The sequence below is a fragment of the Scedosporium apiospermum genome (genome assembly GCF_000732125.1).
Source record: "Scedosporium apiospermum strain IHEM 14462 chromosome Unknown SEQ_SAPIO_0088, whole genome shotgun sequence".
Classification (NCBI taxonomy): domain Eukaryota; kingdom Fungi; phylum Ascomycota; class Sordariomycetes; order Microascales; family Microascaceae; genus Scedosporium; species Scedosporium apiospermum.
This window is the reverse complement of record NW_015971789.1, coordinates 588,971-603,422: the sequence shown is the minus strand read 5'-3', so window position 1 is coordinate 603,422 and position 14,452 is coordinate 588,971. Positions and strand designations below refer to the sequence as shown.

At 51.3% G+C, this 14,452-nt stretch overlaps 3 protein-coding genes and 1 pseudogene across 3 annotated transcripts; 3 read left to right on the top strand and 1 right to left on the bottom strand.

The window, feature by feature from the left end:
• Positions 1-1,399: 1,399 nt before the first annotated feature.
• SAPIO_CDS3174 (uncharacterized protein) lies at positions 1,400-1,878 on the top strand (the record flags this gene model as incomplete). The annotated part of the gene is made up of 2 exons (XM_016786025.1): positions 1,400-1,587; positions 1,692-1,878. 2 exons carry the CDS (start codon positions 1,400-1,402, stop codon positions 1,876-1,878), a joined length of 375 nt encoding a protein of 124 aa, XP_016644031.1.
• Positions 1,879-2,447: 569 nt separating this feature from the next.
• On the bottom strand, positions 2,448-3,812 carry SAPIO_CDS3173 (Uroporphyrinogen decarboxylase; the record flags this gene model as incomplete). The annotated part of the gene is made up of 5 exons (XM_016786024.1): positions 2,448-2,521; positions 2,587-2,977; positions 3,041-3,576; positions 3,653-3,694; positions 3,758-3,812. The coding sequence occupies 5 exons, from the start codon at positions 3,810-3,812 to the stop codon at positions 2,448-2,450; spliced, it is 1,098 nt and encodes a 365-aa protein (XP_016644030.1).
• Positions 3,813-4,316: 504 nt separating this feature from the next.
• Positions 4,317-6,455, top strand: SAPIO_CDS3172 (annotated as a pseudogene; the record flags this gene model as incomplete).
• Positions 6,456-11,590: 5,135 nt separating this feature from the next.
• Positions 11,591-14,366, top strand: SAPIO_CDS3171 (Fungal specific transcription factor domain-containing protein; the record flags this gene model as incomplete). The annotated part of the gene is made up of 4 exons (XM_016786023.1): positions 11,591-11,669; positions 11,756-12,160; positions 12,386-12,924; positions 12,999-14,366. 4 exons carry the CDS (start codon positions 11,591-11,593, stop codon positions 14,364-14,366), a joined length of 2,391 nt encoding a protein of 796 aa, XP_016644029.1.
• Positions 14,367-14,452: the final 86 nt, after the last annotated feature.

The following is a 14,452-nucleotide window of genomic DNA, read 5'->3' as shown; positions in this document are numbered from 1 at the left end:
AGGGAGCAAGCTCAAGCTCCAACGTAGAGGGAGAAAAGCGAGCTGGGAGAGATCCATTCTGGTAGGATGAGCTCGATCAGCTCTCCAACCTGGAAACGGGCCGGAAGCCGTCGATGGAAGTTAGAGAGGTCAGTGTTGGCAAGGGCCAGGGCTAAGATTGACAGCCCTGTGTCAAGGAAGAGAGAAACATTGGCTTGTCCTTCTCTCAGGAACTCGGTTTCGTGCAATGGTGCAATTTCTTCTGAAGAGATCGTCAGCCCTACAAGTACGCAGTTCCTGGGCCAGGTCCCTCGAACAGGCGGTGCTGATCCCAGCTCCACCACTTGAGGCACGGGGGTGCCTGGCCTGGCCGCTTGGCAAATCGATGAGGGTTCAAACTCCAAACCTCAGTCTGATCCATTGTGATCGCTGTTGTGTTCTCAATTTTCTCCGGTCTGAACTGCATGACAAGTACGTCAATAGTGTCCTGTACTTCGTCCGTGCAGTTATAGCGTAAAACCACGAGGTATTGTGCTGTGCCTGGCTGTCTAATTCTCGCTCCAGCAAACCCTCAAGCTCACTATAATTAGCAAGTTTACACACTACTTCAGACTTGTTGTAACAACTGCGGGGTTAATTACGTTTCCTTTTGTCAATACCAAAACTCACGAAAAACAGGGGCACAGAAACAGACTCCTTGGCACCCTTGGTAACAAGCCCCGAACAATACCTCGTGTTGCCTGGCATCCAACACCGGGGAAAAAGTAGTTGTGGATTTTCTGGAACTTGGAAGAGGTCACATTGCCCCATTGCGGAAATGCAAAAATGCAAGTGCGCCCCAAACAGCGAAAAAAAAAGCACCACGAGGTCCCAAGACGCCCCAGTTTCCCCGCCTTGGTTGGAAGTAAGGCCCTTTTAGCGACAGATCCAAGTCTCCGCTCTCCGAATTCGTGCTTGCGTGCTGGTGTGAACAATTGGGCGAGGGGAAAAATTGGGTGACCGTGTGATCCCAAACTAGGGGGGATGTGTCCGTTTCTGGGAAAATTGACGATTTACGAGGAATGGAGTCACGGTTCAAGGAGTAGGAAGGAGACTTTCCGGCTTCGTGCTCTTCAGTCCTGTTGTGTCGTGAATGTAAATTTTATAAAATTGATCGTTCCCGGGCCCACAAATCTCCCAGTTCCCTTCTCTTTCCATCATCAAGAAAACACCAAGCATTCACTGAGCGAGCATTCAGTCATTCGGTTGAGGAATCCGTTGAGGAAATCAAGCCATCAACAAGACAGCATAAGCTTCCACATCATTTTCGGTCTCCCTTCTTCATACCTGCATACGAGCGGTGGACTGTTACATAGTTCCTCTTCTTATCAACAACATCACAAACCATCCATCCCACGCATCTTCCACATCCATATACACAATGACTGCCTCCTACGGCCGTGGCGGCGCGGGCAACATCTCCAATGCCTCTTACCCCCCACTCTCCTACAAGGACCTCCAAACTCCCACTCTCAAAACCTCCGTCTTCACCACCGGACGTGGTGGTTCCGGAAACATGGCCGCGAACAACGACCCCAAGGAAGCTCGCCTTCGCCAGGATGTTGAACCGTGAGTACAACCCTTGTTGGTTTTGGTGACCTACTACCAGTCTGCAAGAGTCCGGACCATTTCGCATCATCTGAAGTAAACCGAGAGCTAACAACCTTGGATAGAGTCGTCCGCCGAGCAAGCTCCGGTGCCCAATACTCTGGCCGTGGTGGTGCCGGTAACATCTTCCACGCCGATGAGCTCACTTTGAGCAAGTCCCACGAGTGCGCCGTCGATGATGGCTCCTCCGCCAAGAGCATCGACCTCTCCTTCGCCAACAAGGGCATGCAGTGGCTCCGCAGCAGGAAGTAGATCCTACCATTGGATCCTTTGCCTTGTGGCCCCCGCATTTATACTACCATCTCTCTAATCGCGACGACTTCGACTTATCTTGGCTACCGGCATGGGCGTTCTTGGACTACACCTTTCACTTTTTCTGTCGCGGCACACATGCAACCCCTGTATGATGTTGGCGTTTTTTACTTTTTTGGAGGGGGAACTCTCCTTTCTGCTCTGGGAATGATTCGGATGAAAGTTTTATTGGTTTGAAAAGCGAAATACGATACCATGGGGACTTGTCACGATTTTGGGGGAAAAGTTTTAAGCCTGTCTTGCTATTTCTTGTTTTATTTCCGTATTTCCATATTTCCTTGTGTCCTTTGTTGTTCTATCAGCTAGCGCTAGTCTTCATCCCAAGCGACGTATGAACGCTCTTTTTATGGATCAAATGCTTTTAAAACTGTACTCTTTTAACCTTAAAAGCTTCCTATAGTTGATTTCATACATGTACTTTTTCCGAAATTCTAATGCAATAACTTGGAGGGGAGTTTTCCTGATTCAATGACAAATGGATAGCAAGTAAAATCCTAAAGAAATGATTCTTAGGGGGCGGTCAACCTGTGGATCTCCTGGAAGAAGAACTTCAAGTCTTCAGGGTTCACACCGGGAGTAATGCCTAGGCAATGTCAGCAACGCTTCCATCTTCCTCTACTCGAAAGACCGAATTGCTCATAAACATACCGTGACCTAGATTTGCAATCCAGCCCTTCTTGCCACCACCGAATCCGTCCACCATGTCCTTGACGGTTTTGGTAATGAGCTCCTTCGTGCCATACAAGATACCAGGATCGGCATTGCCCTGGAAGACAACTGGCCGGTTACCCCGGATCTGGACTGCCTCTCGTGGGTCTCGCAGCCAGTCCAGGCCGACGACATTATAGCCGAGATCACACAACGAATCAAGGGCGAACCAAGCTCCCTTGGCGAAGACAGTCATGGGAACCGGCTCGAGCCCGAGCTCCTTCAGCCTAGGAGGAAGGTGCTCCGAGATGTATCGCAAATAGGGCTCGGAGAATTCCTTGAACGAGGCCGGGGAATGCTCACCCGCCCACGAGTCGAACACCATTACAAGCTGAAGAGTAGCGGCTGTATGTTAGCGGGGATATACTAGGGAGGATTTCTTATTGAGACGGACCTGGGCACCAGCCTTGACCTGCAGGGCAAGGTACTCGACACAGATTTCGGAAATCTTCTGCAGCACCTTCTTCGACTCTTCGGGGTATCGATAGATCCAACGCTTTGACTCGGCGAATAGCTTCGTGCCGCCGCCCTCAACCATGTAGCAGAACAGCGTCCAGGGAGCGCCGCAGAATCCGATAAGCGGCACTCGTCCGGCAAGCTTCTTCCTCGTCAGGGTTATGGCTTTGTAGACGTAATCCAACTCGCTCGCGACGTCAACCTTCTTCTCGAGGAGCTGAGCGTACTGGGGGTCCTCGGGCGACTTGAGAGGATGGGGAAAATGAGGACCCTTCTTTTCTAGCATCTCCACGACCATTCCCATGGCCTGCGGGATGACGAGGATATCGGAGAAGATGATGGCGGCGTCTATTAGACCGGCATACCGTTCTACGGGCTGCAGGGTAAGCGTCGAGGCGACCTCGGGGTCCCGGCAGCAGTCGAAGAAGTCACGGTTGCCCTTGGCCTCGTGATATTCGGGGAGGTATCTACCGGCTATGAAATGGCCACAGAGCTTTAGCAGTGCGTCGCAATTGAGGGTGAAATATAGGAAGCTCGCGTGTGCATGTACCCTGTCGCATCACCCACATGGGAGGGCGCTCCACCTCCTCGCCTAGAGAATGTTAGTACTTGTGAATTTCGGCCAATTGATCAAGCAGTGGCCCATATATCTTACCCCAAGCGGCGCGAATGAGCAAGTCATTCTTCAATGGTTCGAATGAGTGTTCCATTTTCGGGTCTATGTACCAGGAAAGCTTGGTGAAATCGACTTTTCTATCTCAGTTTTTCGGACCCCGCCATCAAGATATGACCTGAGCTGTGAAGCTTTAGCACCTCGGCCCCTCATTTACTGGGAACGGCAAAGAAGTTTGCATTTGAATATAGGTACCCTTGCTTGCCCCGCGATTCTTATGTCAGATTATGTATCTCCAAGCTTGGACAATTTTAACAACTTGGATGGGTTCTCTTTGTCAGCTTTCTTCGGGTGTGCGTGCTGAATAGCTTTTCCGGAGATCACCCAGAGCTTCCCTCAATTCATTAAAATTTGGGAGGACAATTGTCGCGCAAAAGCCCAAACAACTAGCCTTCGGAAGTCATTACGAGCCCTTATAGTCCCGAAAGACCCAGCCGATAACCGATGAATTCGATGCAATAAATGGGCTAGCAGCAGCTGGAGCTGGATGAATTGACGATCATCAGCGGCACTAGCCCAGCCTGTCAAGCTACGAACCTCAATGTCTGTCCGATCCCTCCAGACACCAGGCTGTAGCCAAGCTGTCCGCCGACAGATCCTCGCGACCTCGGAAGGACTATGGGTCTCCGATAGCAGCCTTTCCCGTGCATTCGAACGATATTGCGCCGTATCCCCCGCAGCTCGACGCCATGTCTCCTTTGTCCCGGGTCCCCTGGAGAGCCGCCGACGCCTAGGCCGTAGACACATGGCTGAACTCTATTCGTTTCAATCGCATGCCTCGTTGCCACCGTGGGCTCTAAACGTACCTACGGACCTCGGCAGGTGGAATTGGCAGGCCCCTACATCACCAGAAGACCGTCTCGTGGATGCCGACCAGCAGGAGCCGAGACAAACGTTTGCTTCATGGACACAACTTTTCGGTAGCCCCTCTACGAGCAGTGCTTCGGTGTCGGAGTGGTCGGGATTATGGAGCACAGAGGCTGGGCCGGAAAGAGATGACCCATTTCTTAGCGATATGGACCTTTTGGTTTCCAAGATACGAACCGAACACTCGGGCACCCTGCCGGCACAACTAGCGTCCTTTCTAGAACGAACGAAACGTGACGCAGCTGACGGCTCCCTGACAACACATCATCTCTACCAAGTTTTGAATACGATCCCAGGACAACTGTTTCAATACGGCCACCCAGAGTCCTCGATTAGCAGCGTCTATGAGGCATTGTGTTGCACCATTGGCTCATCCGAGGCTCTTCGTGCGGATAGATTCGAGCCCCGTTTCTGGAACTCTCTCCTGGCCGAGATATCTCTTCTCAACGGAAGACAGGATGCTTGTAAATTGTTCAAGCAAGTGATGTTGCTCGTCCCGAAGGCCCATCTCGAGCAGCTCCGGGATTCAGTGAGCATAGTCTTTGCGTCGCTCTTCCAGGCATCAGCCGGTTTAGTGGGAAGTACACAGAGTCCAAGGAATGAACTCCCTTTCCAACAGCAGGCAACAGACATTTCGCGCGCCCTGAGCCGGTTCTCCCTTGCCCAATGCAATAATGTGTATACGGACATAGTTGATGCAAGCATCGGGTCTCTCACCTCCCCCGATTCGCGCCCTCTACGTGTCTTCTGGCTATCGGTTCTCGCTAGAACCCCGTCTGTGCCTGATTCTTTCCTCTTCGAATCCATGGAGAAACTATTCGGCAACTGCGGCGAGGCGGATTCTCTCTCCGATTCCGAAATCTGCAAGCTGTTGACCCTTCAATGGGCCTGCCGCGGATATTTCACGAAATCGAAGGGCCTTTCAGCCAAGATCAGGCTCGGTGCAACAGCGACCAAGGAGGAGCTAGTTCTCGCGCAGTTCGCTCGAGCGATATGCAAAAGATTGCCGAAGGAGAGCCAAACACCAGCCCTGGCGAGTCTATGCCAATGCCTACGAACCATGGGGCGTCTGCATGGCTTGGGAAATTCTTTCGAAAGCCTCTGCCAGGAGTCAGAGAAATTAGGCGGCCGAGCGCTGGCCAGCGTCGCCGCTGCGTGCCATGATGTCTCCTTGGCACTGAGACTCCACGAAATGACAACGACATATGCGGAAAAGTTCCGCGACGAAACCCAGATCAGGACGAAGAAAAGGACCGACGAATGGGATTGGAGGTTATGGCTCCCATATCTCGAAGAGCTAGTCGCAGACCCGTCTATTGACGCAAGAAAGTTGAGGGCCTTGCTCGAGGTAAAGCGGAATTGGGTTCCGCCCTCTCATCCTACCCGCACCGCTACGGACAACAATCAAGGCCAAAACACGTCTTCACGATTAGGGTTACTGTCAAATTCGACAGTGTACCTCCTCGAGAAATCAGCAGAGAGGATTGCGACTTGCTTGACGGAAAGCGCACCCGGGCGGCTGGACAGAACTGCCCTACACTTGGTGGAGACGCGAATTCGATACTTGAAGAATCACGGGGCGCAGCTGGGACCGAGAGTTCTACGAACCCTCGCCTATCTACTCACTCGCGACCTTGCCAACGGAGAACCGGGTAGGAATTCTCGCGTTCGGTGGCTTTTGCAATTGATTGCGAGCTATGAAGGCCCTGAGGCTGCTGTTGCCGCGGAATCAATGTTGGGCAGATGGCGGATGCATAATCGGAGGGCTTGGCTTGTTCGGCGCCGAGAGGAGACCCGACAGACTCCTGGGTAAATCTATCTCAACCGGGGTCTCCAAGTGTACAAATTATCAGGCATCCAATTATATATAGTACTTCAAATAGTTGTAGATCAATGTATATTTCAAAGTTGCGGAAGACACGTTTGGTATTTTTGTCATAATCTAGAAGACACCTTTGTGATTTGCATTATACACTTGGTGTTGTAGGTGCAGTTCTGCCTGCAGAGAGACGCGACATGAGTCGGACCATGTCGAAGCACGGCAAAGTGGAATTATTGATGTGTAATTTTCTGTCTTTAGCGATGCCGAACTCTCGGTGCCTTCTTACTTCGCAAGATCAATCAGGGTCGCAACAGGGAATGGAGGGAAAGAGGAAATTTGGATTTCTCCACGTCCAACGACATTTGTCATTTCCTTGCAACGACAACGAGCCAACGGGCGGGGTGTTATAGGGTCGTTTGTATGATATAGGTACCGTACCTCGAGCCAGCTCTTGTTGAAGATCTCGCGGCCAAGATTAGATCAAGGGTGTTGACAGTTCCTCAGTCTCCAGCAGGGACGGGCTATTATTTGGATTTATCATTGCTCGTTCTAGAGATACGAAAACAAAGGAACCAAACTCAAATTTGGGAAATTAGATTTATTGACGATACCACGCGTGGCTTCCAAATCCTTCGATATCGTATGTGTTAATGGCTCACGGTACCGAGGCAAGCAACGGAACCACGAGGGAGAATAGGCGAATGCAGTTTAATAAAAGAAACAATTTGATATTTCTCGAGGTGTCCAAGAGGTTGAGGCACCACCCACTCTCGCGGAATTAAGTAAACCGGCGGCGCATGATGATTGCGAAAGAAGCAGTCGAGAAGGTGCATGTGCATTTGACTGCTCCAATCGTGGTTGACACCATCTTCAAAAATCCTCGCGCGGCCAGAAGCGCGGTTGGAATCTAATTGATTAATCCGATTTGATCCTGAAATGGAAGAGCGCCCGCAACAGGGTTCCTTGGGGGAGGAGGATGTTCAATCCCACTCCTCCCAATTTGTGCTACTGGGCGGGAGTTGCAGCTGGATGTTCACTGCCGCCTATGGGCTCGTACATCAGCCCTACCCTGCCTGTGCCGCCGGGTTGTGATGAGAAAGCGCCTTTGCAGGAAACTTCCAACATGCCTTGATACCCCTGCTCCCTGTTCCCTGCAACTGTGCTCCTGTCTGTCCTGACATCATATGCGTCATCCTAATAACAGTCGAGGGAATCAGATGACGACCGTACTTAGTACACACGGGCTCACCGGATGGTGAAGCCATTTTGTTCCAGGCGACCATACAAGGACACATCAAATGTACGAAGTAGATGTATCGTACCCTATCAATTGGGATTTACACTAGTATGCCGCCAAGAGAGAGCACAAGCCACGGTCGTATCTGGGCCCATACGAGGTACCCTTTGCTCCCTTACTTTGTGCATTCTTCAAGCGGCACGTTTCAATTGGGTCCAGGAACGATAACACAACACCGGCCGGGGCCAGGCCCCACGGCCTGTCCAAAGTCTAAGCCAGGCAAGCGGGGGCGGGAACATGGCCAGCCTCGGTGGAAACTGCATTTCTTGCGTTCTGTCTGCCTTGTCTCTTGAAGGATTCGACGACAAAGTGCGAAGTCGCCTGACCGCAGTCGCTTGTGCCGAGTCGAATGAAGATTTCATTAAATCCAGCCAGGCGAGAGAGTCCTTGCAGATGCCGTGTCGGGTGCTCGTTATGAACTCGCAGAAGTGGGTTTGGAGGATTCAACACCACCTTGGCACACATACCAAACATCCCAAACCTGTACCAAGGGAGTGGTTTTAAGGTTCCACTCTTAGAGGCCATTGATCCTTGCTGATCAGTTGTACATAGCGCAGTGAATGGAGTAATTTTAAGCGCCCGTGTGCATCACTGCATAAGTAGTGTCCCTCTCTGGGGTCGAAGATGGCTTCTCTGTCACCTCATTTGTTATACATGCAGGATGGTAAGCGAGGTTAGTTCGGGACTGGCGGGTAATATCCTAGGTCTCCTCTCGTGAGACTTGTGAGAAAGGGAAAAAAAAAGTATGTGTTCAAGAGGGTTGTATTTTTGAAATTCTTGGCTTGCAAATATCCAGTCAAGTTAGCGCAGAGGGTAAGTTGTTGTTGTCCCAGTAAGACAAATACTTCCGGCAAGCAATTGAAACTCTCGTCTCAACGACGAAGGCCGGCATCTTACGATGTTCTCTTGTTTCTAGATCGCTGGATCGACATGCATTGATCCTGGGGGCATATCGGTGTTGCCCAAAATCCTACGACATTAGAGGACATGGGAGAACCATCGAGACGCCACGGGAAGGAATGGAAGCTATTCTCGATGTCCACGTGTGGTCTTCTCGACCATCAGCCTGGAAGGGCTATACAAAATCTTCAGAGTATGACAAGGATTAAATTGAAACGTACCGAGTATTTACCCAAAGGTCAATGCATATTCTCAATATGTTCTAGTTCGAAGAAGGGTTATTCTGGACGAAGTCCTTTTTGTTCCAGTAATATCACGATCTCTTCTGTGACCGCGGTCTGGTTCCTACCGTGCGATGTAGTAGCCAGGCAGTAGGGGTTTCCAAGAGCAATCCAAAGCGTTGCAGCTGCCTGATCCTGCTGGAAGCTGTATTCCGCACTTCGCAGGGAAAATACTACGAAGTACAATACGGTTTTCGGAGGCTATAGTGCTGCTCAATATACTTCGTAGTGGAATGGACATACCTCAGTACGCATTTTGACATCTGCAATCATTCGGGGTAAAATCTTAACGCCCCACTTATGAATCCTCCAAGTTCATGTATCGATATGACGGAGGGCGCAGATCAAAAAGACTCTTCATAACTGCAGGGGTTTGTGCGGTAATGACCTGGGTGATTTGACATTGTGACAGAGGATCGCCCACCTCAACTTGGGGTGTAAGTGCCTGGCTATGACAAAAAGCGAGTGCTCAGATTAGAGTTCGGAAGTTTGGAACCAGAACAACGGCGATAATACATCAGACCAATAATTAATTTGATACCTCATACCTCTGTAGATTCCAGAGGCCTGGAGAGTTACAAACCTCATCAAGAGATGGGGAAAGGGAGGGGGGTTAAGATGACAAGGGCTCACAAAGTACCATAACAGGGGCTGTTTTACGAGTTTCTACTTGTACTTGTCCTAACACCGAGTGCTATTAGTCCCCATCTCCAACCACTCAATGAGGCCGCACTAGCTGCAGACCGAGTCTTTCCCCAGATCCATATGATACGAAGTAGTTTATCTTTGTCGACGGTAGGATCATTTAACTTCCCATCCATCGTGAAGACCTTCCTTCGGTATACTCTGCCACCTTGAGAGCCCCTGGAAGGATGAAACCTAGCGTGGCGCGCTTTTTGGATGGAGATCTAGGAGTGAGGCTTGGTGAGGCCCGCGGTGGATACTGATACTGGGATTGCAGCTAGTTCTCGCGATACCTCAGCTGTGAGGGGTTAGCCGTCGGGTATTGGTAGCGCTAAGAGATGGATTGGGCCAAAACATCGACGTATCGTGCACTAGCTAGACTACTCTTCTGGGGCAATTGCCCCGTGAGCATCGCCTTGAGGCAGGGTACCACACCCTCATCCTCGCACCGGTTGAGTCTGTCTCATGCTCTCTCTCTCTCTCGAAGATCCGGCACTGTCTTCCCAGACGTTACCAAGACGGGCTCTAATGAATGGGGCGGGACTCTAGCTCCCTTGGAAGGATCAGTATCTGGATCCCTCAATCGACCATTGAGCTTGGTTCTCACCTTAAAAAGCTCCCAATTATAGAAATAGTCGTTACACCTCTTTCGGGCCTTATATGTGTCCATTGACCATCTGCCGTATAAAGGATTGATGGCTGTCCACTTCCGGCGCATACGGGACCGAGCCGGGCAAGAGCAACGGCATGAGCCGCCGATTATCCACATCCATGATACTTGACAAATCCCACCTAACGTGGACGATGATGACAATTTTGGTTTGACCATCGTCTGAATGTCAACTCATTAAATTGCCATTTAAAGACCCATCCTACTCCCTGCTCTGTCTTGTCTTGATGCCGCTTGTCGCTTGTCGTCTCTCTTTCTCTTTACTATTTCCTCGATCCGTCATCTACATCCATCACTGACATCAAATTCTTCACACTCGCAGTTCAAGTCCAGCCCTCCTTCCTTGCCACAGTCCCCGGGTGCCTCCTTCCGCTTCGTCCCTCGTCCCTTATCCAGCGCTCCTTCTCATTCTTTGCTCTGCATTCTAAAGCATAGTGAGGGAAGTGCCTTCCTTCGTTTCCTTCGTGTAGGAAGGTGCCTGACCTTGTGTGTGTCGTCATTGTCTCGTGTCTCAATCTTTGGGAAAGTACGACTCGATTCTGGCTTGTGAAGAAGAATATCCGGCTTGCGGCTTGGTGTCTTGGTCCTGCTCTCTTCTCTCCACTTCATATCTCCACCCTCTTCCCTCCCATAGATCAATACTTTTCACTCTAGCCGCATTTTCGTCACTGGTGCATTGCTCATCTTTCCGCCTTCGCAAGTTCATAACACCAACAAGACTGCCACTAGGTTCCTTCCTGGTGGGGCTGTGTCTCCTTCGGCAGCCCTACTGCAGTGGACGCCTGCGCGAGGACCGCGCTACCAATAAGCGCATCCACCCTTCCCATATTTCCTTATTTCCTAGTAATCCAACACGTTACAGGTCCAGTTCCATTACCGCCTTGACGAGCTGGGCTCGTGAGTGGTGGTTCTGTGCTGTACTTGTGCTGCTGGTGTTGCTGCTGGAGGGGCAAAAGGTCCGAGTCCCTACAACAGTCCTTACGTCCGTAAGGGACTATTTCACGCACCCCCTGTTTTTTTCTGCCGCTGCTGGTGTTTTTGATGAGGGACTGGGGTACTTGAGTACCTAACCAACTTGGACATTCGCGCCGGGCACTGTTCCGGGTCAAGTCGGCCAAAAATATCAGAGCAGAGGGGGATTTAAAGGGAGTGTTGGTTGGCTTTAAGAGGTCTGGAGGACGAAAGTCGGAGGACGAAAGTCGAAGACCTCTACCAAATTTGTTGAAAAGTCTTCTTTTTAACCTATTTTGTCCCTTATTTTTGTCATTCCCAATGGCCAGTCGCAGCTATCGGGATGAATCCGGGTCATCTCGATCCGTGTCTGCCGGTCGTGGGCACGGAAGTCCTCCGAGATCTGACGGTCATGGCGCTGGGTCCGCTTTCCAGGAACCGGCACCGGGGGCCGCGGCCGCCGGGTGTGTTTCCCCGTCACCTTCACCTTATCCATCCCATTCCGCAGGGTCAAACTCACTTGGCAACAAACCAATTCGCCGCCGCATGCGCATGATAACGTCATGTCTCGAGTGCCGACGTCGGAAACTAAAGTGTAACAAGAAGTCCCCCTGCGAGAACTGCGTCAAGTTCTCACGAGAGTGCGTTTTCCTCTCTTCGAAACTCGACGAGGCTAGCCAAATGCGCTTGACAGAGATCAAAGAAAAGGTCGGGTCGTTAGAGCGCGCCTTAGAAAGGGACATCGCCAAACCAAGTTCATCGTCGCGAGCCTCGGGCCAACAAGGCTTCATCGTGGATGATATCGACTATGAACTCGCCGACGAGTTGGACCCTTGGCCGTCTTCCTATGTTAGTGTGGATACGGCGTACGGTGACGATACCTCCGAAGGTATCGAGGATGTGCTCGACCTAGGTATTCAAGTGGGGAGGATGCGAATAACAGATCGAATCGGTGGGCTCTCCAGACCTCAGCTCAGCGAGGAAGTAAGTAACACCTACTCGCTTTCCCCTCCACTTTTGACCGCAGGCTTTGCAACCGAGGTACGGATCGGCGTACTCGTTTCCGTCAACGGGAATAGGAATGGGAGTAACGAAAGTGGACCTTTGTTAACCCCTAAGCAGATATTGTCATCTATAGGTCCTCGGATGCCCCCCGGGCACACCGTCGACCCGGCCGCAACAACGGCAAACCCGCAGAGCTGGACAACCACATCGTCGCCTGACGGATCGGTTCCCGACTTTATGCAACCCGGACCAACTTATATCCAACCGTCCACCGGACTCATATTCGGCCATTCTCCACACAACCCGTCCCCCCAGCTGGATCTGTTGCTCCCACCAAGAGCCACCTGTGACCAGTTGATGGACCAATATTTCCGAGCCGTTCACCCGGTCGCGAGATGCGTTCACAAGCCATCCTTTCGCGAAGATTACCTGTCCTTCTGGGACGAGGTGTGCTCCAACGTTGAGCCGAGGGCGTCTACCCAGGCACTTATGTTTGCTGTCATGTTCAGCGCTGCCGCTAGTTTGGACGAGGAGGATGCTATTCAACGATTCGGCCTAGACCGCCAGGTGCTAGTAAACAACCTCAAACTTGCGGCTGAGACGGCGCTGTGCAAAGCTTCATTTCTCCGAACAACCAGAACAGAAACAGTTCAGGCCCTAATTATCTATCTGGTGAGATGAACCGACTCATATCTTGGATACCTACTAAAAGAAGAACGAACTTGCTGACGAACCATCGTCATTAGATTCCGCTTTGCAGAGCGGAGATCTCGAGAGCCCATTCTGTCTTGGTTGGCGCTTCGATCAGGCTAGCTGAATGCATTGGGCTGCACCGGGACGGTGAAAGCTTCGGCCTTAATCCTGTAGACACCTACGTTCGACGGCTTCTGTGGCACCAGCTATGCTTCCTCGATATCCGAACAGCAGAAGCCCACGGTCCTCGGCCGTTCATCCGGCGAGAGGAGTATGATACAAAGCTGCCCGTGAACTGCGGCGAGGAGGCCATCCAGGCTGCCGGTCCGCCGCCAACCGCCGAAGAGCGGTGGACGCCAATGCTTCTGCCTCTCATTCGTTTCGAGATCAACGAAATGATGCGGGTCATTTGGCAGGACCGGCGTAAACTCGAAAACAAAAAGATGCTTCTAACGGAATTGCTATCGAAAACTGAAAATTTTCGGAGACGAATGCTGGTAAAGTATGAAGGCATGCTGAGTGACGATGATCCGATTCAACGATATACCAAGTTGGTTATGCATATGCTGCTTTATCGGTTGTATGCGATGGTCTTGAACGGGTACTATCGCAGCGCGGAGTCACAGCTGCCACAGCAACTCAATAATGTCCTGATTATGGCAGGCATCATGATTATTGAAATAGCCATCCAGCTCGAGAACGACAGAGTATTTGGGGAGTGGGTGTGGTATTTTGGGGCATACGCGCAATATCAAATTGCTCTCTTGCTCGCCACCGAGGCATTCCACCAGCCTCATCGCCGGGAGTCTGGAAGGATATGGGCATGTCTCGACTACGTCTTCAATCTTGACCGCAACATGCCCCGAGAAGTGAAAGCGCTACACATATTAAGCGAAGTTCAGTCGAAGACCGCCGTCTACCAGAGTATCCGGAATCTCAGGGTGTATCCGAGAGCTCGGTCAGCTTCGGCGCCAGATATTGAGCAAAGTCACGACCGAGATAGTGCGAGTCCTGAGATGCGCTCTGCACCTAGTCTTGAACAAACGCAGCAACAACAGCGACGAATTCGGCAGCCGTCACAGCAACACCTGCACCCCTACTACCAATCCTCTGCCTCAACCTCGCCACGGCAGGAAGCTGCGCTTTTGGCAGGATCTTATAGTGTCGGTCAACCCTCAAGTCGCACCTCTAGCGACGCCGGTGGCGAAGGCGGCACGGCGCGCCTAGCCCCTGGCACTGGCGGAGCGCTTCCAGTATATGGAAGCAGTGCAGAAATTCGACCCAATGTAGTTAACCAATTGGAAGGTATCGACTGGGAAGCTATCAGTTCGATTTTCCCAGCGGATCCCACCACCGGAGAGATCAACCTCGCAGGATATCATGACCCTTCGATATCAATCAATTGGCAGGAGTGGAGATAGAAGGTGTTGAGATAGGACTCATGATCTTCGTTACAATTACCTCCCCTTTTGCGTTCTCCTAATGGATGGGAACCTGTTTGGAGGAC